This window comes from Phoenix dactylifera, chromosome 17, assembly GCF_051530095.1.
Source record: "Phoenix dactylifera cultivar Ajwa chromosome 17, Ajwa_hap1_PhDact_Kaust_v1.1, whole genome shotgun sequence".
In the NCBI taxonomy this organism is placed as follows: Eukaryota; Viridiplantae; Streptophyta; class Magnoliopsida; order Arecales; family Arecaceae; genus Phoenix; species Phoenix dactylifera.
In genome coordinates, this window is record NC_143206.1 from 16,929,214 (window position 1) to 16,955,000 (window position 25,787).

The window sequence follows — 25,787 nt, forward strand, 5'->3', positions numbered from 1 at the left end:
CTTTCCCGTCGGTGCCATGCGTTTGAAGCACGTAGCCTGTCCGGCTGCAACCTGTAAGTCTCATCAAAAAAAGAAGCTTGGTGTTATTGGTCCAGGTGCATGTAACTCAAGCGAAGGCAAAAAGCAAAAAGCTTGGCTCACAGCATCTCAATTTATTAAATCGTTAAAATTTCGTATTAGTTTTTTTTAATGGAAGAGCATATGGGAGACACGTGAGCCATACAGACAGGATTGCATTATGGTGGGCAATAGGGTTGGAATTGGGCCTGATCCGATCGAGCTATTGGCTCGGTTCAAAAAAAATTTGGATTAAATTTGAGCTTAAGTATAGAGTCCACGTCTAATTCGAATATATCTAGCGTGATAAAAGCTCGGCCTGAGCTTAAACTCAAATAAGACTTGACACGAGCCAGAACTTAGATATTTGTTTATGAACTGCTTAAAAAATAGAAATATCATTTCTAATTATTTTACAAATTTGTTTTATTGGTAAATATATTTTTAATCATGAGATGCTTGCTATCGTAAAGTTTCAGTATCTCATTAAAAAGGTTTTCTTTACCCAAAAAAAAGTATTTCTATTTTGCATGTCCAATCATTGATCCAGAAAGTAAAGTTGCAATATGAAAGATTGAAAGATTAAGCTTCAATCAAATTTGGGTCAGCTCAAATGGATAATTTAGGTAGGTCTAATTGGTTCGGGTTAGAATCAAGCTGAGATTTGTTGAAAGTTTTTAGGGCCAAGCTCAACCTAAAGCTTGAAAAACTCTTGTGCTGGGCATGGGTAAGGTAGTAGTCCGGCCTGTTTCCAGCCCTAGAATCCGACCTACCCAAAGATAGCCGGTCTGGGCCGATCAATAAGCATATTTGGTTTGTTATAAGTGGATTGAGAGAAGCCCACTTTCCCCGAGATGACCACCACTATGACCTGTTTCTCCTGTTTATAAATGTTTGGAGCCAACCAAATACCTAAATGAAGAATTTCTACTGGATCAAACTGATTTCCGATGTCCAGTTACGGCTAATAAGACGGAACTTATACCTTAAAGTTTGTAACTAAGGCAATACTTTTGAATTGCACCAAGCTGTCCCTGTGATAATTACACATTATGGTTTTTTTTCTCATTAGAAAGAAGTACCCTTTAGCAAAAAAAAAGTACTTATATGATCCCGTCACACGTGCATGGTGTATGTAATCATTCGTCGTCGGCGATCAGAGAGTCATTAGTGATCAGAGTCGACAAAAAAGAATACACACGGCATGCAATATGAGGAGAGTGGTGGTACGTAATCTTGATCTGATGTAGCCTGCAACCCAAACGAATTCGTAATCCATAACTTTGACACGTTTGTTTGACACATGCGTGCTGTTACATGAATGCACTTACACTGACATGTACATCTGGCACTGCTCTAGGAATTTATAATGCCATTGTCCCTTTGTATTAATCCATTAAAACATCTTACTACAAGTTTACAAGTATGATATAGATATTTTTTCCATCAGCTCAAATAGTCTCTTCCTATCTACTTCCTGAATTTAAACCCTCATATTATGTATGTTGCAAAAATTTTGTGACAATCTCTGAAAATAACTAGCATGGGAGCAAAACGGTCCAACGAAGTAATAATATAATATTTTTTCTAGTTAACTATTATGTAAAGAATATGTATGAACGTTTATAATATTTAGTTAGAGTTTTTTTTTTTGCATAGATATTCTTTTAAATATCGAATTTTGTATGAATGCCGTTCCAAAATTGATAATTGCATATATATACTATCGTAAAATACTTGTTTTGCTATTCTGTCATTTTTTTTATTCTTATTTATATATATATATCTACACCATCTAACACCGTTAAAAAATTAACGGTTTCAAATTAAAATGACTAAAATATTTTTAATGAATAGATGTGCAAAAAAATATATTTATAAGACGATTGCAATTGAAGACAAAAAAAAGAAATTTTATTTTTTATTTTTAATTAAAATAAATATGGTTTTAGTAATGGTGTTAGAAGAATTATGAGCATTTGTGCAAAAAAAAATATTTTATTAAGATACAGAAATAAATATAAATTTAATGAGGGTATTTATGTAAATTTAAATTTGGAGGAGGATATTTATGTAATAATCAATTTACAAAAAAAAAATTTATGGCCATTAATAATATTTAATATTTTATTATTGATACGAGACCTTTTCTATCCCTGTCCGCTCCGCGGTATCTCTCCATTTTCAGATGATTGGGTGCGCATTTGGGTCCATCAAATAATGTTTAAAACATAGTACTTCTAGAGTTCTAGTATTAGACTGGACGTCGTCTCCGCCCCGGACGTTTAAAAAAAGACAAAGATCTCTTTCGGGTCCCTGTTCCGAGCTCCAAGTGCCCGGGTGGAGGGCGCGATGATAGCATGAAACGGAGGAGATTTCCAAATCCGAAACCCTGATTCCGGATTAATCCCGAGGTCCCGGAAGCCTCTCGATTCGCATGGCTTCCGGTCGCCTTCTCCTCGTCTTCTTCCTTTTCTCCTCCTCTTGCTTCGCTTCTTCCGCTGTCTCGGCTTGGAAGGTGCCGCTGGCTCTGTACTACGAGACCCTGTGCCCTTACTGCTCCAATTTCATCGTCAACTACCTCGCCAAGATCTTCGAAAATGGGCTGATCGACATCGTCGATCTCGATCTCATCCCTTACGGCAACGCCCGGGTCGGATCCAATGGCACCATCTCTTGCCAGGTTCTCGTCCTATTCCTCTTTAATTTTTCTTTTTCCATATTCTGTTCGCTTTTGGGAAACTTGATTCGCGTATCGAACTGGTGACTCGCTCTCTTCTTATTATTTTGGTCGTTATATGGGCTTTTCTGTGAGATAGGAGGTGGTTTGATTCTAGGAATGAATAAAAATTGATCTTTTCCCGATCGGTTCACAGTGCTGTTCAGAAGAATTTTAAATTAGTAACCCTTGCATAGAATGTTCGAGAACTAAGTGAGATAATGCCGGGTATCAGGTATGTGCAGGGGTGATGCAAGGAAATGATTTTATGATAGATGAGAAGCAATAGAAATTTTATGATAGCAATAAACATAAGAAATTGAAACAGGAAGAGAAACTTCATCCATAAGACAAATTAACTATATGAGGGCTTTCCAGGTAGCAAAGGTATATTTTGCTGGATTTGATGTCAAACTAATCAAAGACTCGCTTTGTTAGCTTATTTTCCCCTTTTTTCATGGCTCTTATATCAATTAGTCATAAAGAATCACATGCACCATTTCTTTCCCAAGGATGCAGCCCTATTCAATATATTCCAATAGATTATTTGAGTAATTATTAACACCCACACAAGAAAAGGCAAAGATGATCGAGGGGAAAGCAAATATTTAACCCAACAAACTGCCTTTCATTTTAGGAGCCCAAGGTGACTTATTGTTATCATAATATGGCTATTCATGTAAAACAGTAAAAGGCCCCCTCCTCATTTCACAAAAGTTGAAGAGGAGCCCACTCTTGTATTTTGTATTCTGCATTATTATTCTTAAATTATTTTGTTTGCAATGTGATGTAAAAGATGCCCATCTTTTTTCTTTTTTCCTTTTTGCATCCTTAAAATGTTCTTCTTGCATTTTAGTATTACACTGACATCCTTTTGTCTGCTGTAAGTGACACTAATTTACATTGCATTTTGCAGCATGGTCCTAATGAGTGTGTGCTGAACACTGTAGAAGCCTGCACCATCAGTGCCTGGCCTGATGTGGTAATATCATTTCTCTATTGCTCAATAAATTTTTTTTGTGGACATCAATATATATCATGATAATAGATCCTCAATCAAAACATGCTTGTCTTGAGTTTTGGAAGTGTTTATGTAGGTTAGAGCCATATAACCTATGCGGCATGCAAAATGTAGTGCTAACACTCTAAAATACCATAATAACATGACATTCTTTTATATGCAATCCATTTTATTTCTAGTAATCCTGACAAAACAGAAAATGATTAAAAATAATTGTATGTAGCTAGCTCCTGGGTTGTCATCCTTACAAAGAAAAATCCATATAAGAATTTTCGACCATCATCAGTCCAGGAGGCATATATCTAAGAGGTGTCTAGAAATTTTTTACAAAGTATATAACATATGTACAGCTGTTTAGCGAGCGCTTACCAGCTCATCTTATATCAAATATTTAATTTACTGTAGCTGCAAAAGGACTCTGACATGTTCGGTGCAGGTTATCTTAGGTCATCATTTCCCTGATTTCTATCTTTATCTGTAGCATAAATGACTTGTAATAATCATATTCTGTTAATTCCCTATATATGGTGAATTGACTTCCTCAAAATCCCTTGCAGAATGAGCATTTCAGTTTCATCTATTGTATTGAGAGTTTGGTCATGGAGCATGAGTACCTTGACTGGGAATCCTGCTTCTCAAGAACTGGGTTAGACTCGCATGCTGTTATGGATTGCTATAAAAGTGGATACGGGAAAAAGGTTGCTTCCATGTTTTATTAATTTTCATTATATAGATATCAAACTTGATTTACATATTTTTTTGCTGTAGATTTATAATGATGGCCATGTATTTAGGGAGGTGGAGAATTCGCTTATTGATTATTTGTGCAATGTTTGCATGATGAATTCCTTATCTTGTTGACTCTCTTAAGTTAATTCAGTGTAACATTACTTTATACATGATTCTGAATGTAATGAATATTTGCATGATCAATTCTTTATCTCCTCTCTCTCTCTCTCTCTCCTCTCTCTCTCTCTCTCTCTCTCTTGGGGCAGGGGGGGGGGATCAATTCCTGGTCCTTGGTTTGACTTCCATTTATTGATAAGTGCCCTATCATATTTTGTTTTAGCCTCTGGTGCGGATTTCATATGCACTTGTGCCATTTTTTATACAAAGGCAAGGGACTAAAAATTAAATGACCAAGATATCAAGGGCTTGGGATTTAAATTTTTGGTCAGCAGGTCCTGATCGTTAATTGTGGCAAAACAAAGGACTGGAAGTTAAGTTGCCCTGTTTTCCCCACATATCTAGCTTTGAATCCAACTTCCCAATTGACTGATCATATAGATTGTACATTATATAATACTTCCGGCTATTGGTTCTGTATAAAATTATATGGTCCACATAAGATCTTTTTGTTCCAATGCTGGACAGTACAACCTGACAGCACAATGGGGACATATGCGCTGGACCATTGTGTAATGAGGTCTACTACCAATGTGGGGCAAATATTAAACTGAGCAGAGATTGTATTTATGTTACCACTGTCTTCTGCAAATAAATCAGAATTATGTTTTTAGTCTCCCAATTTTCTTGTAGATTTAAATCTGTGGTTGTTACCATTTTCCTTTTTTATGTTCATTTTTAAGCTTTTTCTGCAATCAAAGCTTCATGCTAAAGCTTCTCTCTTCATCCATGTCAGAGAGCTTTTTCGTGTATACAACATAGTTGGGCCATTCAATTTTTGATTTATTGTGTAATAATCAATTGATAATTCAACTTGTGGTGGTTGAACCTCATTTTCTTAAATGATAGTGTAATTATATTTTTCCCCTAACTTGGCTCAAACAACAAATTTCGCCATTTTAATGATCATTCGATATGATCGGCAGCTTTTCTTTAATAATATGGTTCGGCTTGAATGTTGCCTACTTCTTTATTGGTTGAAACCTAATTGAAGTCATTTGGAATGAAAAATCTTTTAAATTCTACTCACAATTTCAAATCAAAGACTTTCCCGACTCTCTCCCTCATCTTTCATGACTTTCCAACTTAAACTTGAGACCCCTTCTTAATAGGCTGTGGAAGTGTACTTGGCCACACAGCAACTGGTTTTCCTCCACTAAATCATCTTATTGTCACCAATGTGATCCTGTTCTGTTCTCGACTATTATCTTGAATGGTGTTAACTTTTACTTACAGCATAGCTTGCTTTTTTAAGTTTCTAATGATCCAGGAGTCGTTACATGCATATCTGCATATGTAGAAACATTCAATAAGCTAAACCATTCTTTCTTCTGACATGATTGGAATTTTAATTGCAGCTTGAATTACAGTATGCATCACAAACGGATTCCCTTCAACCTCCTCACACATATGTGCCTTGGGTGGTAGTGGATGGACAGCCACTTTATGATGTTAGTTCATACTCTCTGACTATATAAACTTGATGCTTTGATATATTTTAGAAATTTCGATGCCTGTTTCCTGGGGTGTTCACGGGCATTCGTACACTTTTTTATATTGACTACTTAGAGCCTATTTCATCATACTTCATGATTTTTAGATGTTGTAGAGGATGTCATCCAGATTTCTTTTAGGGGAATAAAAAGAAAACATGCTTGCAAAATTGGGCCACATTTTTATTTTTCTGCAGAAATGGTACATCATGAAGTTTACTGGACCATTATACCCCCGCCATCATGATTATTTATAAGAATATGTTGATATATGCATTTACTTGTATTATGTATGCGTTTATTGCCAAAGCATTCGTCGACTTGGATAAATATCTGCATTCATTTGAAGACAGGGACATCATGGTCGAATAAAGTCCAGAACAGCACTTTTGTAGGAAAAGCAGACTTTTCTGCAAAATCCCTTTCTTTTATGGTGAGCAGAACAACAAAGGTAGCAGTTTTTAAGTATGTTCCATCCTGCCAAGTTAGATCATGGCGATCTTTTCAAACCCTGTGCTAATTTCCTCAAAGAATTGTGAAATGGATTGCAAGTACAGAAACCTCACCAAATCGAACCTATCTCACATGCCCAGTCATGTATGAAGAATGCCAATTTACTACTTCTGAAAGTGGTCAATCTATTTAATTAGCATTGTTTATTCTTTGGTACCATAACAATCTTCTAGACAGTCCACATAAATCCATTAGTGATTCTGTTACTATGCTTTTGTTATTGAATAGTTCACAACTATTTTTTCAACTGCCTTTCAATTGTCCTTGATGCAAATACTGAATTAGCTCCAAGGATGAACCCCATACCAAACCACAGTCATCCCACTAGCCCAATTCTTCTAGTAGCAATGCCTGCCTAGTAGCTACCAGAAAAGGTATATGATAGCAATGCTGTAGTCTTTGTTTTGTACCTTTATTATAAGAACTTTTTTTAACGATCTGTACAGCTCCATGGAGTGAGACCACTACCTTGCTTGCACCGTCTTAGCATTTTAGCAAACTGGCATACAGATTTTGGATTCTTCTCTTTGGCTAAAACTCCCAGTGTCTCAAAACAGACATGTTTTAGACGTCAGGCATACTAGAAACCAAAGTTCTCACTCTAAGTTTAATTTTTCTCTCAACTACATGCACTTATTCTAAACTGAATATGAATACTATCCGCCTCTAGGTGAAGAGGGCTGCTTATTCTCTATCTATTCTTTCCAACTTTTTCTACTGATTGTTCAGACCTATGTTCTTCCTCTATCTTATCCTATATGCTTATGAAGATCTGCGAGTAGCTTTACTGTTTCTCAAAAGGATGTTTGCCGTGAATCTTCATGGTGATTATTAATCTAACACCTCATAAGTCAAACAGGTTCTACTGTTGAATATAATTGCATACCAATATCGCATTCTGACTGATAGACATCTGCTACTCTTGATTCCAGGATTATGAAAACTTTGAAGCTTACATCTGCAAAGCTTATGGTGGTGAGCTGCCAAAGGCTTGTGCCGGACTCTCTCTCAAGCTAAAGCCCAAAGTGGAAAACAAACAATCAAACATTTTGATGAGACTGACTGGTCCTGCCATAACCATGGATAATGATGAAATGAAGATAGAAATGATAATTTAGACTTGCACTGTGACTTTGTACAAACCCATAATCATCTATCTTCTGACAGAAGCTCTTACCCTTACAGTAATTGGCAGGCCAAAATATGTCCTTCAATGGCAGTCTTGTTAATAGGATCTTAATTTGCTGTTTCTTTGTGCATGAAAGATATATGACTGTGTAAATGCAAACAAAGAGGTTCTTGGGGAAATAATACAGGATCAAACTTGCATGCCCCAATAAGCATTGCACTGCCTCATGTTGAATCAGATCTCAACCTCTGTTTGTAACTTTCGAGGAAAGAATGCCATGTCAGTGCTTTGCATGAGTGCTTATCATTGCCGCATAAGCATGTTGTTCAAAATAAATCTGTTTGCCCTTCTTATTTTTCTTTTCTTTGAGTTGTGCCATTTTTCCAGATCTATACTGATTGATCTAAGTGAAAAGCAGGTGAATGTATACTGAGCGAGCAGCAACCACGGGGTGATTTATCCTGGTCCATGCATGATTCACGCTTATACCATAACTAAATCATGCGAGTTTTTCTCCTGAAAAAGTCACTTGGACTGCTTGTGCGCCCGCTGTTGAGGACTACAATGACAACTTGGTTCTCATCTTAGCTGATATCTTAGCTGGGCCATCAGTTTACACCAGATCCATGTGGATATATAAATTGGGCACTCTATTTGTTTCGGTCGGTGTAAGATTTACTAGCATTTCATGCCCAAGAAACTAATTTTTCAGATGGTCCGGTCCTAATTATGTACTCTTTAAGAATATTTTCAAGAAGTTATATATTTTTCCTTTAATTTTAAGTAAAATTATTTTTGTTGATTACTAGATTACTGAAAATTATTTGCAAACTACATGAAGGAAATGGAGAATAAAACGTAAAAGTTGTATCCCAGGCTATTGGTTGATGCATACTTCTTCTATATCATCTGGATTCTCAATCACTTTTTTAACTATCTTTTTTGAAATTGGTATATGAAAAAGATAGAATTTTACTATTATTTCTCGTATAATTACTAAAAAAGAGAGTTTTAATCAATAGAATAAAATTTACTTTGCATATTATTAGCTTGCTGCACATACAATGCTAGACTCAATTCCCAATAATGTCACCTATCTTAGAATTCCGAATATAGTTCTTATGTTGGTCGCAGAGTGATTTACTATAATCAATAGCAGCTATCAAGAAATAGACAACTATCAAATAAGACAGTCTTACGTACCGTACACGATACTTCGCTATTGATAGCAATTCATATTCTCATAGCAGTCCACCTCCTATTGGAGGCTGCTGAAGGTTGTACAGTCTTCTGCGACGCATGCCACGTAAGGTCAAGGATGCTGGGTCTAGAATTTTATTTGGAGCCTTTATCTAGTGTCCTATCTCAGCACGCTAGCAGGAAGTTGTTGATCGTAATGGATATTTTATTTTTTTAATAAATATTATTTATAAAATTTGACCCTTTCGTTCCAATCGTGAAACGGAATCTCAAGTACGCGAACGGAGCCGGTCAGATTCAGAGCGAAAGGGTCCGGCGTCAGGTGATTGATTGGCTTTGAAAGCGGGAATGAAGACAAAACCAAAGGCCGAGGCGGCCGATGACAATAATGCAAACCTACCAATGATTGATCTCCAAGAGTCGCATAAAAAGGAAAAGTTTCTCCGTAGGCGTGCTCGTGAGCAGGCCTTCTCGTTCCAGGCCCCCCAATCTTCAGGTCCCATGGCGCTGCCCGTCGAAAGAAAAAGGGAGAAAAATTGAAGGCGTCCTGTCAAATTTCCGTGCGACGATGATTACGACTCTGGATCATTTTGTCTCGGTGATTGGACGTTTGGAACGATAAGCCCGTGCTACTGTCCTCTAAAATACTAGATGAAAGTCTCCGTTCGCTTCAAATGGTGAGGCAAATGGCTTCGTTGCACAAGAAAATATTCCGTCGACGCCAGGGCCGCCCGCCCGCCGATGTGATTGATTCCTTGCTAATTATTGGCGATGCCGCGCGGCTACGAGGGCGCATGCGATCAGGCGTACGGAAACTGCGCTCACAGCTCTCTAGCTACAGAAACAGAATTGTATTTTTCACGAGAATGGATAATATATCTTTTTTTTTCACACAAATCTATTATTAGATTGCTTGATGTTTCAAAACCTATACAGATAGAATAAACATGTTCAAAATACTTTGATTGTTGTGCAGAGCATGATCTTATGGGCTACATCGCGAAAAAAAAAATCAATCATTTTTTTGCACCAAAAATGTAACCCGAATCTTTAGTTACATATCATGAAATTTCTATATTTGTAAGTGTGTGAGCATTTTTTCTGCGGCCTATCCTATATCCATCTTATCTTTATCTAAGCCGGAGCTTTGTATAGATTGATGCATTCACTAGTCACGAAAACAAGCATTTATATGATAGAGGCCAAAGCCGGCACCCTTTGAAATCAAACCACCATCCGTGCTACAAATGGTAGAGGTTGTACCATCGAACCAAAAATCAGTGGTTTCTGCATAAGTAATGTTGTGCAATACTTAATGTGCAAATGAAATTACCATAACTTGTAGAATTGGTGTGTTATATGAAGCTGATTAGATGTTGGATTGGCAAGCTATTAGCCTGATGTCTAGTCTCAAATTATAGGTCATCCGTGATTGACGTGTGATCCATAATGCAATGGATCTAGCTAGCTAATACAATGGCTCTATAATGAAGAAGTCGAGACTGGAATTATTCCGTAATTGGCGTGCAAACTATAATGCACTGGATCTAGCTTGCTAATCATACATTATAGAGGACCCACAATGTTAATGGTTGTCGTGCCAATTATCAGCGGTCCAAGATTAGGATTTGAATTGTCGTTTATATATATTAATAGGCACTACAATGTATCTTGCTTTAAAGAGGATAGTTGAGATTATGGCTAAATGGGTCGGGACCCGTGACCCAACCCGACCCGACCCATGTAGATCTGATTCGACCGAAATTTTAGGACTCGTGGGTGCGGGTCAGGTCCTAAAATTAGATCAGAATCATTTTCTGGATCGGATTTGGGTTTACCGAACGGATCCGATCCAATCCGAATGGACCCGAAGAGAGAGAAAGAGAGAGAGGAAAAATAAAAGGGAGTCTCTTCTTTTTTGTGTGTGTGTGGGTCGTTGTACCATCAGTCGTTTTTAAGTGATTTTATGATGGGTTTTTAAGGCAGACAGGAAGGAGATATGGGTTTTTTAGGAGCTTGCTCCCTAAGGGATGGGAAATGCCAGCCAACGAGGAGTGAAAGCTTTATACGCAAAAAAAAAAAAAAAAAAAAAGCCCAAAGGAGAGTAGGGTTCAAGCGTGGAAGGATAGCAACAAGTATAGATTCACAGAATCGAATGGAATCTCCGTCCGTCAGGATTCTCTCTTGATCTATTACACTGTTGATACCTCTGGCTCTGGTGTCTCGGTAGCTGGATTTTTATTTTTTTTCCTTCTGTTTTTTGGTTTCTGTTTCTTTTACCTTTTGAAGGGAGAAAGTGAGGGAACACTGAACTAAATATGGGTCATGACTCGTGCCAGTTTTCTGCAACGGAATTGGATTTTGGAAGAAAATCTGGGATTTTTTTTGTCCTCGTGAGGGGGGAGCTGGGAGACACAAGGTTCCGTCCAATCAGTCAAATGGATAGAAAATAGTGTGATATGCAATTTGGCTCATAGACCGACTTGGTTGGTAAGTCATGGGTCGTCTGTTCTGACTGGAGGTCAATTGCAAGTCTTTCAAGTCCTGGGTCACACAGCACCTTATAATTATGATAGGACCACGTTAGATTTGCCTAAATTCTTCTCCAAAAGCACAAATCCAACTCGAATTCGAATCCGATCCAACTTGACCTGACTCAACCCGATCTTCAGCCGGATCAAATCTGGATCCAAAATTAGAAATTGAACAAAAAATCGAGTCGGACTAGGATTACTCAGGATCCGATCGACCCAATCTATTTGCACTCTTAGTTGAGATAGTTCTAGAGCATGATCTGTACTATAAAAATATTTTAAAAACTAAATGTATATACTTTAGTAACCTCTAATTTTTTGCATCAAATAGATACAAAAATGCTCAGTATCAATCATATTACATGCTCATGTACGTATATGTGATGGTGCAGCCGCATATTAATGTCAGAATTAGGAAATCTCTGTGGTCTTGGTTGTGGAAATTTTCTACATCATGAGCACGCGAGAGATGCTTATTTCTCGGCTCGCTCGCGCAGATGGAGTTGAACGTGAAGGGGTGGAGAGTGGAAGCCATTCGGAAATTGCCGGTTAAAGTTTACGACGCGCCTACTCGAACTGTCGGAATAGTGCGGGATTTCCTTTATACGCATGACCATGCATACGTAAACAACGCATTCACAAGTTATCTCATGCGTCCGTGTGGATCCCAGCAGTTCACGCCTGTTTCATATTTGCCACCAGTTGCAGCCACATTAACCCTCATGCTTTCAACTCTCAATCTCATGCTTTCAACTCTCAATGGCATCATATGTGAAAGTTTGATCTCCAGTGCAATTATCCAGTCCCTGAAAACCCCTTAAAATGGTACTCGTCTTGTAGTAAGCTAGCTCAAGAGAGATTCATATAGATAACTGATCATAGATGGATTCAACCAACGTACTTCGAAACTTGCTTAGGTTTCTAATGAACTCTTGTTTAGATCATGTCATTCTTTTTATTTTCACACCAGTCTGCTTGATATCAGTTATTTCCTCTTAAGTGTCTACACTTTAATTCGTACTCAAACTTTTACCCATCAAAGCGCAGTGTGCGTTGGACTGAACTGATCGACCCAAAACATGAGATAGATTTTCTTTATCATAGGCATAGCTAGCTGAGGCTGAAATTTAATCCATCGAAGCAAAAATCACCATGTTAAATATAAATGAAACTGCTACTCATGATGGTTTTCCATTAAGGTGCCCTGAGAATTCCTAAGGTCGAAGGATTATGTCTAAATTCACTTGTTAACATCCTCCTCCTCCAAAGTAATCTTAATTACCATCGATCAATTCTATTGGCCCTTGATTTCCCATAGTAGAACATTTTTGACTAACAATTCTCATAGTACAAGTACTTACCAAGTATTCGCGCACTACTTGGTGAATTAAAGCCAATCACAGACTCCCTCATTTCAACTTACACCATAGCATATTTCTACGTGAAGGTTGTCCAAAAGCTTGAAATAAGGATGAGATCCTTTAAATTAGGATGGAGAGCTTATATAGCTGCATATTGAAAATACAGACAATCCTCAAATTACTTATGAGATTGTTCAACTTGTTGAATAGTTTAATAGATGTACTTACCCGCCATTATCTTTTGTAAAAGTTTTTATTATTTTTTTATAATTTTTTTTATAAATAGTTTTTATATATCTTATTTTTTAATAAAATCCGGATGGCCTTGCCTCCCTTCTCATCAAGAAAAAGAAAAAGAAAAAAAAAAAGAAAACTCATGCAAATATCTTTCTGGAGGAAAATTACTTTATTAACTACGGAAAGGGATGAAGTTACTTTGGCTTCTCGCCCGACAGTCGATTATGCGCAATCATGCTTTTAGGAATTAAATCTTCTTTTCTTTTGCTTTAACTGTCACTCATCGTCCTACTCGATTTCTTTTTTTTTTTTGCTGAACTCCTACTCGATTTCTTAAGTTACTACCACAACAACATCCGTATAGACAAACTCATTACATATCAATATAAATTTAGCACGATCTACAACGATGTTCCATATGTACTCCTAAGAGAATATGTGCAGGAGCTGACTAATTGGTAAATGCTCATTTTTTGAGGCTAGGAATCATGATGTAATAAAGTTCAGGATCTAATGTTCGGACAGTACTAGGGTAACTTTGACCACCTCAGGCTGCTGTTTTCGAATTCGGATCCCTTAACTTTGACCACCTCAGGCTGCTGTTTTCGAATTCGGATCCCTTGTGGACCCCCGTAATATTGCAGGTAGCTGCCGCATTATTTATTTCACAAACGGAAGGCTCAAAATTTTTTCTTGAATACGATGAGATATTGATTGTATAATATACGGTGCATCAAGGTGATGAAAAATATCTATCTCCAAAATAGATGATATGATGACTATTTATTTTGGTACAGAATTTTGCAGTACAAAAATTGTCTGCAGAGATTCTTAGTTCATCGTTTTTAAGATATATAGTTTTGTGGTTTGGTTGGCATAACTCTCACCTCTACATTCATTCCATCTCATGTGATTTTCTCAACAAAACCCAAAAAAGAGTGACAATTAGGAAGGGTAACTCGTTCTTCAGGGAAACGTAGTGAACTTAGTTTGCAATCCAACATAAGATTCCTCTACAAGTACTTCCTCTAATAGTACCTAATACTGCCAGTCTAAGAACTTCTATCTATCCAAAATTTGTCCTATCAATGTATTAAACTTAACCTGAAAGTTACTTAAACCCCATTCAAACTATTTTCAAACTTAGGATCATCAAGACGAAGTTCAAATTCCAATGCATAATATAAGCTCAAAATTCATATAACAAAGTCAATAAAACAATGATTTCCAAATGCATGCTTAAACCTTACTGCATTTGTGTGTATTTCTTGAAGCTTCTTCTTTTGCATGAACTCAAAATCTTCCTTGAGATGTTACAGCGCATGTTCAAACCAATGGAAAGACCCGGGTGCTTTTCACTTCACCTTGTAGAGACTAGGATGGTCATCGAGGACCGGCCCAACCCTTAGGCGACTGAGGTGGTTGCCTAAAATCCCGGCCTAAAGAAGACTCACCGCAGGAAAGGCCTTAAAGACAAAATAGAAAAGAAAAATGCCCTTCTTAGCGAGTTTGCCTTATATATGCCGGACCGATCCACTGTAGGAAAAGTCTCAAAGACAAAACAGAAAAGAAAAAGACCTTTCTTAGTGAGTTCACTTTAGGCCCCCAAATGCATTGGGCTGTTCTTGTGATCATCTCATCCATCTCATCATCAGAAGGTAGTTGAATCTGTCGAAGACCCCACCATTGATTCCTTGGGTAGGGTGCACCTGGTAGCAATACAAGTACCTAAATCTATTCCAACTTTAGCTTCTTTTGGGCTGATGATTATAATTGTGTTAATTGCAACTTTTGTATCTTTCCTTTCAAATGGTCTCTAGGAGTAATTATATTTTCCACGTCTATTAATGATTAAAAGACTATGCGAACTTAGATAGTACTATTTTACTCATATCTTTTAATGACACCTCAAAAGTGAACTTCTTAACTTCTTATTTTACTCACATCCTTTTTCCCTGTTGCAGCTAATCTCCTCCCTTTCTTTCTGTTCTTCTTAACCTTTGTTGCCTAGCCTAGGGATATGGGTGGGTATACCATCTTTTCTCCACCAAAAGAAGGAAAAAAGATTAGCTAGTTCGACGTTAAATAAATTGTATATGAACATATGTTTCATATTTCATCTCAGAATAGTCAATGTGATCTCAGAATAATCATCCTTGGTGCATTGCAAAAGCACAACTCGTTAGCTATTACTACTCCATAAAATGATCATTTGACCTCCCTTGCAATCTAAACAGAGACCAGCTAATGAAACTAAAGCTGAACAGTATTGTCTCATAAGTTTGGTACAAGAAGCATCAAAATATGCTGCATACGTCACCATTGCGTGTGCAAGTTCTAGAAAAGCAGCACATCCATGCATGCATGATAAATTATTCATGATATTTAAGATGGATTAACATTTCTCCTTCATCTAGGCTATAAAAAATCCATCAACATCATGTATATCAGTATACTTCTACAGCAATCATATATTTAAAATGAGCCTTTTCAACTAAGTCCAAGCACATCACCTAACTTCAAAACTCCCACCAAAAAAATGGAGACAATAGGTTGAGACATGAGTATCATCCCAGGCATAGGGTCTATTGATGTTGCTCTGCACCAATTGGGTCAATTCGGATGGTCTCCTCACCATGCCTACGTCGCCATTGGTCAGCATCTCTTGTCCTATTTCCATTGGCAAAATTAAGGCTTGCGCTACCCAAAGCATCCCCCAAGCCAAAAGGTACAAGATTTAGAACCAACTGAAGGAATATTAGAAAACAAGAAACCGAAAGAAATCCCGGGTACTGATTCGCAGAATACTTATTGACAATTGGTGCGCCAATTAGATTAAAATAAGGAGACAAAGGAAGGAAGCAAATCACGAAGCAGAACCACGTCAGCTACAACGACTACATCATGAATTATTTCAATGGGCTGCAGTAAGATGCCTAGAATTCTTAAATTCACATCAGTCGATCCGCGTGGGTGTTCGTTTCTTAGCTCTAGCCTTTCTTTTCCTCCCTGTGCAGGTGGCTTCTGATTGAATAAAAGAAAGAAGATAAAACAGCACTCCCAATCGGTCAACCAACAGCAGATGGAAATCCAAGACTAAGACAACTTGTAGTAGAATTAATGATTTTAATACTCGTGAAATAGCTCCAGTGTGAAATTAAGTAGAGAAAGGGTTACGTTCCTCAAGGCGTGAAGGACTGAAATTACCAACCTTTCCACACTGAACCGGGGAAAGAAAGTTACAGAAACATCATTTCAATTTTGGGCTAATCTTGAAGACAACCTCTCAATTTGTCATCTATTTCAAACTAGTCCAATCATTAATCTCGGCATCTCGTGACCATCACGTGGCAGTACAAAATTATATTATAACCAAACTGCTCTTCGTATCACAAAAAAATCTCATCGTAGAAATGGTATTAGGACTCACCTTTCTTTGTATGAATTCACGATGACTACCCTTTTGGATTTTTTGACCTTATTATCTATTTGCCGAAGAGGTTCATTCTCCTCTATCATTATACCTCAAGACGCAGAAAGAATTACAATTCCCATTTCACCTAAAATCTTAACTCAATAATCATTGATAATGGCATTTCTGCGACTTGTAACACATGGTTGTAGGATCAAAATCATCCATCAATCTATACAGATCTTAAGGCGATGGCATCGATGACTAGATTATTTATCCTTCTGCCCATATCTCAAAACGATCACTGGATAATCAGAATTATTCATTTATTTGTATAGATTTCAAAGTAACCATAAATGATTCAGATATTCATTCGTCTGTATATATCTCAAAGCAACCATGATTGATCTACATATTCATCCATCTACATAATTTCAAAGCAACAACATGAATCTCAAAATAATCTGAATTAGTCATCCATCTGCCCAGCTCTTAATATTGGAATAGACTAAACAGGAGAGAGCATTTTTCTGGTTTGAAACCGTTTGCAAGTTTGAGGGTTCATTTGAAATTTTTTGAAGTCGAGAATATCCATAAGGTTGACATAAACATAAAGGGGTGTTTTTGTAATCTTATATTAAAAAAAAAATAGAGATGGAATGAGGGTAATGTTATTTTAATGGATGTGGTGTCTTACTTGGAAGCAAATGCGATTTGGGTTATTTAATATATATATATATTCCTGTCAAGCCCGGTCTCCATAATAATGTTGCCGGGAAGCTAAAGGACAAGACCAGACGGTGCTGATGTGCTTTCCCTTTCATCTCTCTTATAAAAAAAAAAAATAAACTAAAAAGACGCGCACCCACAAATTCCACCACCCCACCCCTTCCCGTTCAGACCTCAAAACTTAGGTGGGCCCTCAAATTAACAAACCGTACAAGAGACTCCCTCTGGCTACCCCTTTGGGTCAGCAACTACCAGTTTTCACTATGTGCAGACAAAATAAGGGAGCGGATCTCCCTTTCTACCAGCGTGTACAATGCTGCAGCTCTCCTTGCGTATGAGAGGGGAGAAGAGCGAGAAGAAACTTACTGTTGTGGTGGTCAAGAGGAAAAGCGGAAGGAGGAGACATCGGTCAATGATAAGGAAGCTCAGAACCCAACCCAGACTTCAACAGAAGGTAAGGAGAAAAAGAAGTACCCTCATTTCTTGGTTGGAAATAACGAGGAATGAGACGAGGAAGTTTTAAACAGGAAGATTCGAGGAATGACGGTGAGATGGATAGGATTGCTTGGATGTAAAGAAAACGGAGCAATGCTGTAACTGTGATTCATCATTCATCGAGATTTAGTTCAGACTACTAAGCGTCGTTTTCAATAGGTGGCGATTCAAGATTTCATAGAATAATGAGAGAGAGAGAGAGAGAGAGAGAGAGAGAGAGAGTAAAAGACCGTTCTCTTGGGCGCCAGGGGCTGCGACGCTACACGTGCGGTAAATTTCCGTCGCAGGGAGTCCAGAAAGCCAGAGAGAGGGATGGGAGGGGGTTGGTTTGGCTGCAGAGGCCCGGGGACCAGGGACTGAGTTGTTACTAAATTATGCTAACCAATCGGTCTCTGGCGTCAGCAGCGCCATAAAAGAAAAGCGTTGCAAAGAGGGGGAGGAATCGGGACAGCAGACGAGGATTTTAAATAGGAGGAAGCGAAGTTTCGGTACGACGAAGAAGAGTAGGAAGAGTGAATCGGTGCTGTTATTAACTGGAGACAAAAAAAACTGTTCAAAAGGGGGAAGAAAATCTAAACTTTGCGCTCGTTGGTTCTCGGGGTCATGGAACATTATGGGAGGAGACAGCATTTCCCTCGCAAAGAGGGAAGAAGAGGAGCGCATTCATATGCTACTCGCTTGGTATTAAATATTATTAATAAGAAACTAGAAAAAGTTTCTTTTAAAACAAAAAAGAAGAAGAAGAAACTAGAAAACTAAATAGAATGAGGATGTGATGGCACTCAAAAGGAAAGAGAAGTTTTATCCAAGCTTTCCTGGAATGTAGAGAGAGAGAGAGAGAGTAGGGATCGAGAACTGGAAGGTCATAGTATCACGTAAGTAGATACTTCACTGTTGATGTCAAAACTGGGTAACAGAAGAGAAAGAAGGTGAAATATGCTGAGTAGAAACTAGAAGATGGCAGTTTATGATGCTATACTAAGAGTTTAGTATACAGTAACTCTTCGCATTCCATTAAAAACTTGCAGTCTCGTACAAAAGAAAGATATCACCAAATTCATGCGTTCTAGGTTCAACAGTTAAAAAACACAAGAGTCTAGCTAGTATACATTCACACCATTTCAAATCTAAAGCAGAGGGTTTTGGACTAACTGAAGCACCAGTCCAAAATGACAAGGAAACAAACGAAAAGAATTGAACAAGAAAGCCAGACAGTCAATAATTCCGTCACCATTGAACTCATTAGATAGATAGGTAGAGAAGAGAGATCAGAGTCTTACTGTTTTCTGAAGTTTTTGGATTATTTTTCTTTTTATTAGCCTCATGAAAAATAGGGAGAATCGCCAAGAGTAATATGTATTCTACTCCGCTACCCGTTAACCACCAAATAATAATAAGAACAGTAACAAAGAAGTAAAATTAAGAAGGAAACAGTCAAAAAGAGACTAAGAGAGTATCTATACTCAGGAAGTGGAGGCCGGACCGCCCGGCGGCAACGGCGGAGTACCGGATCCCTCCCCCGCTCCCGAACTATTCCCACCGCCGCCGCTACTCCCACTTGCAGTAACACCGGTAGCAGCAGCAGTAGACGCGGAACTCTCCCCTCCACCTCCCGACGACCGCTCTGCGCCTCCTTCACCAGCAGCGGCGGAGGAAGACGCCCCGGCGGTGGGCGGTGGCAGCCGCTTCCGCTTCTTCTTCTCGTACGGGATCCCTCTCGCCTTGGCCTGGCTCTCTCTGACTTCACGAAGATACATCCTCACCGCCCGGGCGCCGAACGGGTTGGATTCGGGCCGGCCGCCGTTCTCCTCGTAGGCAGCGCGGAGGCGGCCGATGAGCGCGTCGAGCGAGCCCCAGGCCTGCTTCAAGGGGCAGGCGCAGGGCGCCGGGGGGTTGGGTTGGCCGAAGTAGGCGCACCCGCTCACGTGCACCTTGGTCTTCCCGAACTGGTCCAGATATTTCAAGAACTCTATAACGTGAGCTCCACTGCACCGTGCCAGCGTCATCGGTGGCTTGTGGTTCCTCAGGTACTGAAGAAAAGTATTCCAATCCCTTCTCTTCTGCGACTCGTATCGACTCGGCTGCTGCTGCTGCTGTGGTTGAGCTTGGGGCTGAGGTGGAGGTTGGGGTTGGGTTGGAGGTGGGGCAGTCTGTTGCTCCGCAGGTTGTGAACTGGGGTCGCCGCCCGCTGTGGCGGTGGAGGACGAGGGGCCTTCTGCCCCTTCGCCGGGAGCGTCGGGGCCAGATTCCATACACCAGCTTCGCTTCTGTTGACTATTTTTGGCTTGGCTTGGCTTGGCTCACTATTCTAATTACTTCGTTTGTTTGATGAAGAGGCTGGTGTCTCTCTCTGTGCGTGTGAGGTTGGGGTGGGAGGGTGTACACAGTAGAAGAGGGAGGAAAGGATGGGGGAGAGAAATTAAAAGATGGCTCTGATGGGACGTTAAAAGAGAAATAAATGTTGATGGATCGGTAGATGGAGGATGGTAGGAATACAAGAGAAAGGGTAGAGGGGGAAGTGAACGAATAAGAACTGGGAAGGGGGGTGGGAATTACCGAACACGGGGTGTGGCCCCTCCGCTTGGAGCAGACGCGGTTCTCTCGATTTCTTCTTGTTAACTTCTCCTTGTATAGGGGAAGGTCATTCTGTGTAGGTTGTGGTGTGCTTCATGCGTGGTTTGATACTAACGTGGGCGCCGAACAGGACGAGCAAGAGTGCAATGGCTTCCAGGGGCTAGAAGTCCAGGTGCTTGCAGGATGGGACACCGTCCCTTGTCCCTGCCCTAAAAGGAAATCGTAGAATTTGAACCAAAGGAAGAATTGCAGACAGTGGGGGCCAGGGTCTCAGGGCAGATGTTTTTAAGCAATTATGATAGGTCTGGTGGTGGGAGGATAGATCATGTATAGATATCTTTCCAGCAACAGTGATGCCCCTTGCTTCTCTGTCGTCTTATCTCATGGCTACTGGAACCGGTTTAAGTTGGTCGTTCGGGATGAAGAGTAGCAAAATTAATCTCTCTCCCCCATCTTTCTTTTTTTTTTCCTCTTTATATATGTATATATATCTTTTTCTTTCACTTTCTAGATGGTCTCATTAGTCACAATCGATGGGAGAAGAGATAAGAAAACAAGGGCAATCGTTCCGGGTTGGCCGCCACAATCGATCCGAGCGCGTCAAACATGGATTCGAAGCGGCCAAAGCTTAAGGTCGCCTGGGCACGTTCTGGACCAATGAAACGCGTTCTTGGTTTCCAAGCAGTTCTTGTGAAGAAAACATATAGAAATAAATGGAGAGAACGGGTCATAAAAGTGAGAGAAATTGCGTCCCCACGTAATGATCGAGCACCCAAGCGGATGTAACAACTTCAAGATTCATTAGTGAATGCTAGAACTAACATCACCATTATGGCGGACCTGGACAAAACAGGTGGGCATTTGAGAGCTACCTAATCTTGTTTGATCCATTGTTGCGTTTGCACTGGATGATATAAGATCTAAGGATTAGACTTGAGTGATCTATGCAGTGAATGGATTTTTTTTTTTTTTGTTTGATGAAAGATTAGTTAGGTGCATATAGCACTTAATTCTATTTAACGTTAGATTAGTTTGGATATGTCAGATTACGAGATAATCTAATAATTTATGAAAATTATTCATCCGAAAAAATAGTTATAAAAAAAATTTTTTTTACCATATTTGGTTGATAAAAAGGTTACCCTGAAAAATAGAATAAAAAAAAATTATATTTAGTTGGAATTTTTAGGGTATTGTTTGAACCACTCGCCCAACAGCCCCACTGATTCCTGATCAGAGTTTTTTCCGAGGTTGAAGACAGGTCCAACTTAACATGGGTCCTAAGAGGCTCATAACTCAATAAATGTTGCAAATTGATTGGGCAATATAAAGTTTTGCTTTCGTGGAAAAGACATTATGCCACCGTTGTCACTTCTGCTTTCATTCCGTTGCCTCCAACTCATTTCTTAGTGGGCAATTACAAGCATTATCAATGTAATTAAAGCAAGTCAATCTTGGATTAGAGAGAGACAAAGGGAGATCCTCTTTAATGGAGCTGGCCAGACTGGAACATTGACATGCGGGTCCCATCACTGAAAGATGACAAAACGAATAATATGAATGGTATGCTTTAGCCACAAAAGCAATATGGTGAATCCTATTGTGGATTGGCATGTCTGAACTTTACAATGATAGAAGTTAAAAATATTAAGTATTCAAACGTTACGGTTAGCGGTGAAACGAGTTGAAGGGCAAATAAAACGGATTTAAATTTTCAGGATGGCCAGCAAATGATTATGGTTGCTCCATAGGAGCAGTTTCTGAATGAGAAGGGACCGCAATGGTTGTCAGAATCATGTTTAGCTTAGTTTAGGTTTTCCAAAAATCATGAAAAAAAAATTATGGGGCATGGAATTTAGAATATCATATGAGGCAATCTTTCTGTTTTGTCGTATCTTTTTCTAGCGCTCATTTAAAGAGAAAATTCTAAAGTTAAATCAGAATGAAATTTCTTCTACTAACGAGGACTGCCAATTCTATGATTTAAAAAAAAAAATTGAAGAATACTATATGATACACAACACACAATACATGTCTTAATATATACCTCCATGTAAATTGATATGTAGCTTCAAGAATATGATGTTCGCCAGTTATACTAAATGGTCAGATGATATACACCTAACATAATAGTCATCTATTATTCCAATATATATCTTTGATTAAATCGATATATAGTTTAGAGAACATGGTGTTCACCAATATACACTGCATAGTCAGATGATATACACATAGCAAAATAGTTATTCAGCATCCTAATGTACACCTTCAGATAAATTGATACACAATTTTTAGAACATAGTATTAAGAACACAGTACAAGGCCAGATGATACATACTCATTGGCTTTTTAATATATACCATAAGCTTATTTGATATCAATAACAACTTAATACATATTTCTAGTTAAATTGATATACAGTTTTTAGAACATGGTGTTCATTAATATATAGCATATGGTTAGGTGATACACCTAGCAAAATAGTTATTGAACGCCTTAATACACACATATAAAATAAATTGATATATAGTTTTTAGAATATGGTGCTTACCAATACGCACTACATAGTTAGGTGATATACGTTTAGTAAAATAGCTATTCAACATCCCAATATATGCTCTAGATAAATTGATATATAGTATCCAAAACATGGTGTTTACTAGTACATAGTATATAGCCAGGTGATACATACTCGTTGGCTTTCTGATACATAGTATAAGCTTCTTTGATACTAAAAAAAAGAGAGAAATTTTAAGGAGAAGGAGAAGAAAAATCAAGAAGAAGGAGAAAGGTTTTACGGAGGAAAGAGATGGTTTAATGAGGAAGAGGACAGAGGGAAAGAAGCTGGATAAGAAAATTAAAAGGATGCAGAAAAATAACTTCTCTTCAAGCGCACGATTTTTTTTTTTAAGTCATAGAACCGACGGACTCCATTAATAGCAAGAGTCTCATTTCGTTTTAATTTTTTTGGTTTCTCTTTAAGATTGGTACTAGAGAAAAAAATGGTAAAATATAAAGCTCACTCTATTTGATATTCTTTCGCGCGTGTAGCAGAGATTTTTTGTTCAAAAATCATAATTTAAAGATGAAAATTGGTTGTCCTAGATACAATGCAGACCACCTGGTATAGTATGTTAAAAAAAAAAAAAAGGTGGTTCGATGGTATGATATTAAAAATAGTTTTCAAAGAGAGCAATTACCTTTTTGCAAGAAGTTATAATAACAATACATGGCCAGTTCTAAGCGGCTGGAGCTGTGTTTAGATATTCTATTTTTGAGCACAAGCAGACCATGCATCTTTGGTTCAAAATTAGTCTTGAATTTGGCTCTCTCTCAATTACTAAATGAACCAAGTTTGAGCTAGATTCAATTTGACTTGATTAAACTTGAAATAGAAATAAATAAATATATTATTTATAAAAATTTGATTGCTATATATATTTTTAAATCTTTCTCTAATCTAAATTTAATATAAATCTAAAACTATATTGGTGTGCTAATTGCCATGTGGATTTTCTTTTACTCTTAAAATATCCCTCTCCTGAAAAGACCCTGTAATGTGTACATCAATGAATCAGATCTCCTCTTTCTAGCTGGATTCCGAGCAACTCGCAAAGAGGGACTCTTTCCAAAGCTATACTTCATCTTGAACTCTTAATCCCTTCATGAACTTGTCAGATCCAAACTGACATTAAGAGTTGTGAATAAATAGTCTTCACAGAAATTAGTAATTCTTTTTTAAATTCCACACTTAATTTTTCTATAGTTGCATCTTTCACTTTGTTGCAAATAATATAGTTTGCATTATATGTTAATCTTTTGTTGGATTCACATGCGTAAGTACGTGAATTGTAGCTAGTAGATAAAAGAAGATATTCCAAGAATTGAAATGCAGTGACGGAAATTATCTCAAAGTTTGTATATGAAGGTCTTGGGGGATCTTGAATTCTTATTGAATTTGCTAAACACGATATTTGTGAGCAACTCGAGTTTAGTCACAAGTAATTGAGTTGTCTTGAACTTGGCTTGATCATAAAACAAGCCAACCTGAGCTAGAGTTGGCGTGCTCGAGCATTACGTATTTACACTGTATTCTTTTAGGCTAGATTCACTAATGATCGAACGAGCCCTAAAAGCTTGCATACATTAATTTGGACTAAATGGAGCCTTTTTAGTAACATAAAAATGAACTTTATGAGCTTTATGATGGGTGGTGAATTCCTACAACATCTTACGGATAAGTAGGATATAATATTTGGACCAAAATCAAATATATCAGGTTAAAAGATGTTGATTAGGTTAGGTTGTTTGGCTAGAGGTGGCAAAATTTAACCCCGACCTACCAAACCACAAGAACGTATTGGCATGAATGGATATGTTTTTTTATTTTTTTATTTTATTTTTGTAAGTGGGTCAGTTCTAGATTGACCCGGTATCAACTTGATTGTAATAAGGTGGGTTTAAATTTATTCCCTAAACTTGATAGATCACCAAGGTTGATCCGATAAGGCCTCGCTTAGTTGAGTCTTTAATTTTTTTTCATATGGTTCAGTTCACTTAAAGGGAAAATGTTATTGTGAGTCATGGATAAGATGATCGATTAGGTCTTAGGATATGTGTTTGTATTTTAGCAAGTTTTTAGTCTTAGTTAGTCCATGATTGTTATTTATCCTAATTTTTTTTTCTTATTATGTTTATGATGATATATTTGAAGTTTAATTTAATTTTACTATTGGTGATCTTTGAATGAAATATTTTGCTTTAATTTCTAGTTATATGTATAATGAGTAAAAACTTAAATGGGTCGATGGGCAAGTATGGACTTATATAAAATAAATGAACTGCGCACATGTTTACGTCTTTCAATATGATTATAAATGGGTCCGGCATGGCTGAGAGTTTTTTTGACCTAAATCTAGTTCAAACCAACCCAAACCCAACCGATTGCAACTCCTGCACGGCACGCATGCGCGTGAGAGAGTGACCTTCTCATGTGATTTTAATAGCTTGCTACATTAGAAACATGGACAAACTCCTACAGATCATGTTAATTTTCTTTTGATTCTTGCAGACATGAATGCTTCATGGTTGTTAATTATCAATGATGGTTGTTCATATAAACAAATTTGAGCACCGGCGAAGGAGCCCAAGAGGAATCTTCGTACTTCCCACTCTTATAGAGTAATTTGAATATTCACTGTAACTTTATTTTTAAAATTTTTTGGAAGCATATTATTATGTTAATTTGTTCATATTCAATAAAGTGACTATTCTACTTTTCATTATAACTTTGATTTGGGTGGGCAACCTCCCTTTACAGCCAAAACACACACACACACACACACACACACACACACACACACACACACAGAGAGAGAGAGAGAGAGAGAGAGAGAGAGAGAGAGAG

At 38.0% G+C, this 25,787-nt stretch overlaps 2 protein-coding genes across 3 annotated transcripts; one reads left to right on the forward strand and one right to left on the reverse strand.

Moving 5' to 3' along the window:
- The first annotated feature begins 2,340 nt into the window (after positions 1-2,340).
- On the forward strand, positions 2,341-8,191 carry LOC103706738 (Thioredoxin superfamily protein). 2 transcript variants are annotated; one of them, XM_039133004.3, is made up of 5 exons: positions 2,341-2,740; positions 3,693-3,758; positions 4,355-4,495; positions 6,062-6,154; positions 7,642-8,191. In XM_039133004.3, the coding sequence occupies exons 1-5, from the start codon at positions 2,495-2,497 to the stop codon at positions 7,825-7,827; spliced, it is 732 nt and encodes a 243-aa protein (XP_038988932.2). In that variant the 5' UTR covers positions 2,341-2,494; the 3' UTR covers positions 7,828-8,191. The 2 variants fall into 2 exon arrangements, with proteins under 2 accessions (XP_038988932.2, XP_038988933.2); XM_039133005.3 differs by lacking the exon at positions 6,062-6,154 and having other exon boundaries at positions 2,357-2,740; positions 7,642-8,044.
- Positions 8,192-14,394: 6,203 nt separating this feature from the next.
- LOC103706729 (uncharacterized) lies at positions 14,395-20,693 on the reverse strand. The gene has a single exon (XM_088713444.2). The coding sequence runs from the start codon at positions 20,056-20,058 to the stop codon at positions 19,270-19,272; it is 789 nt and encodes a 262-aa protein (XP_088569570.2). The 5' UTR covers positions 20,059-20,693; the 3' UTR covers positions 14,395-19,269.
- Between the last annotated feature and the right edge of the window lie 5,094 nt (positions 20,694-25,787).

Coding starts and splice junctions, on each gene's coding strand:
- LOC103706729 (XM_088713444.2), bottom strand. CDS start 20,058: ATGGAATCTGGCCCCGACGCTCCCGGCGAAGGGGCAGAAGGCCCCTCG.
- LOC103706738 (XM_039133004.3), top strand. CDS start 2,495: ATGGCTTCCGGTCGCCTTCTCCTCGTCTTCTTCCTTTTCTCCTCCTCT. Junction 2,741..3,692: donor ATGGCACCATCTCTTGCCAG/GTTCTCGTCCTA, acceptor TGCATTTTGCAG/CATGGTCCTAATGAGTGTGT. Junction 3,759..4,354: donor TCAGTGCCTGGCCTGATGTG/GTAATATCATTT, acceptor AATCCCTTGCAG/AATGAGCATTTCAGTTTCAT.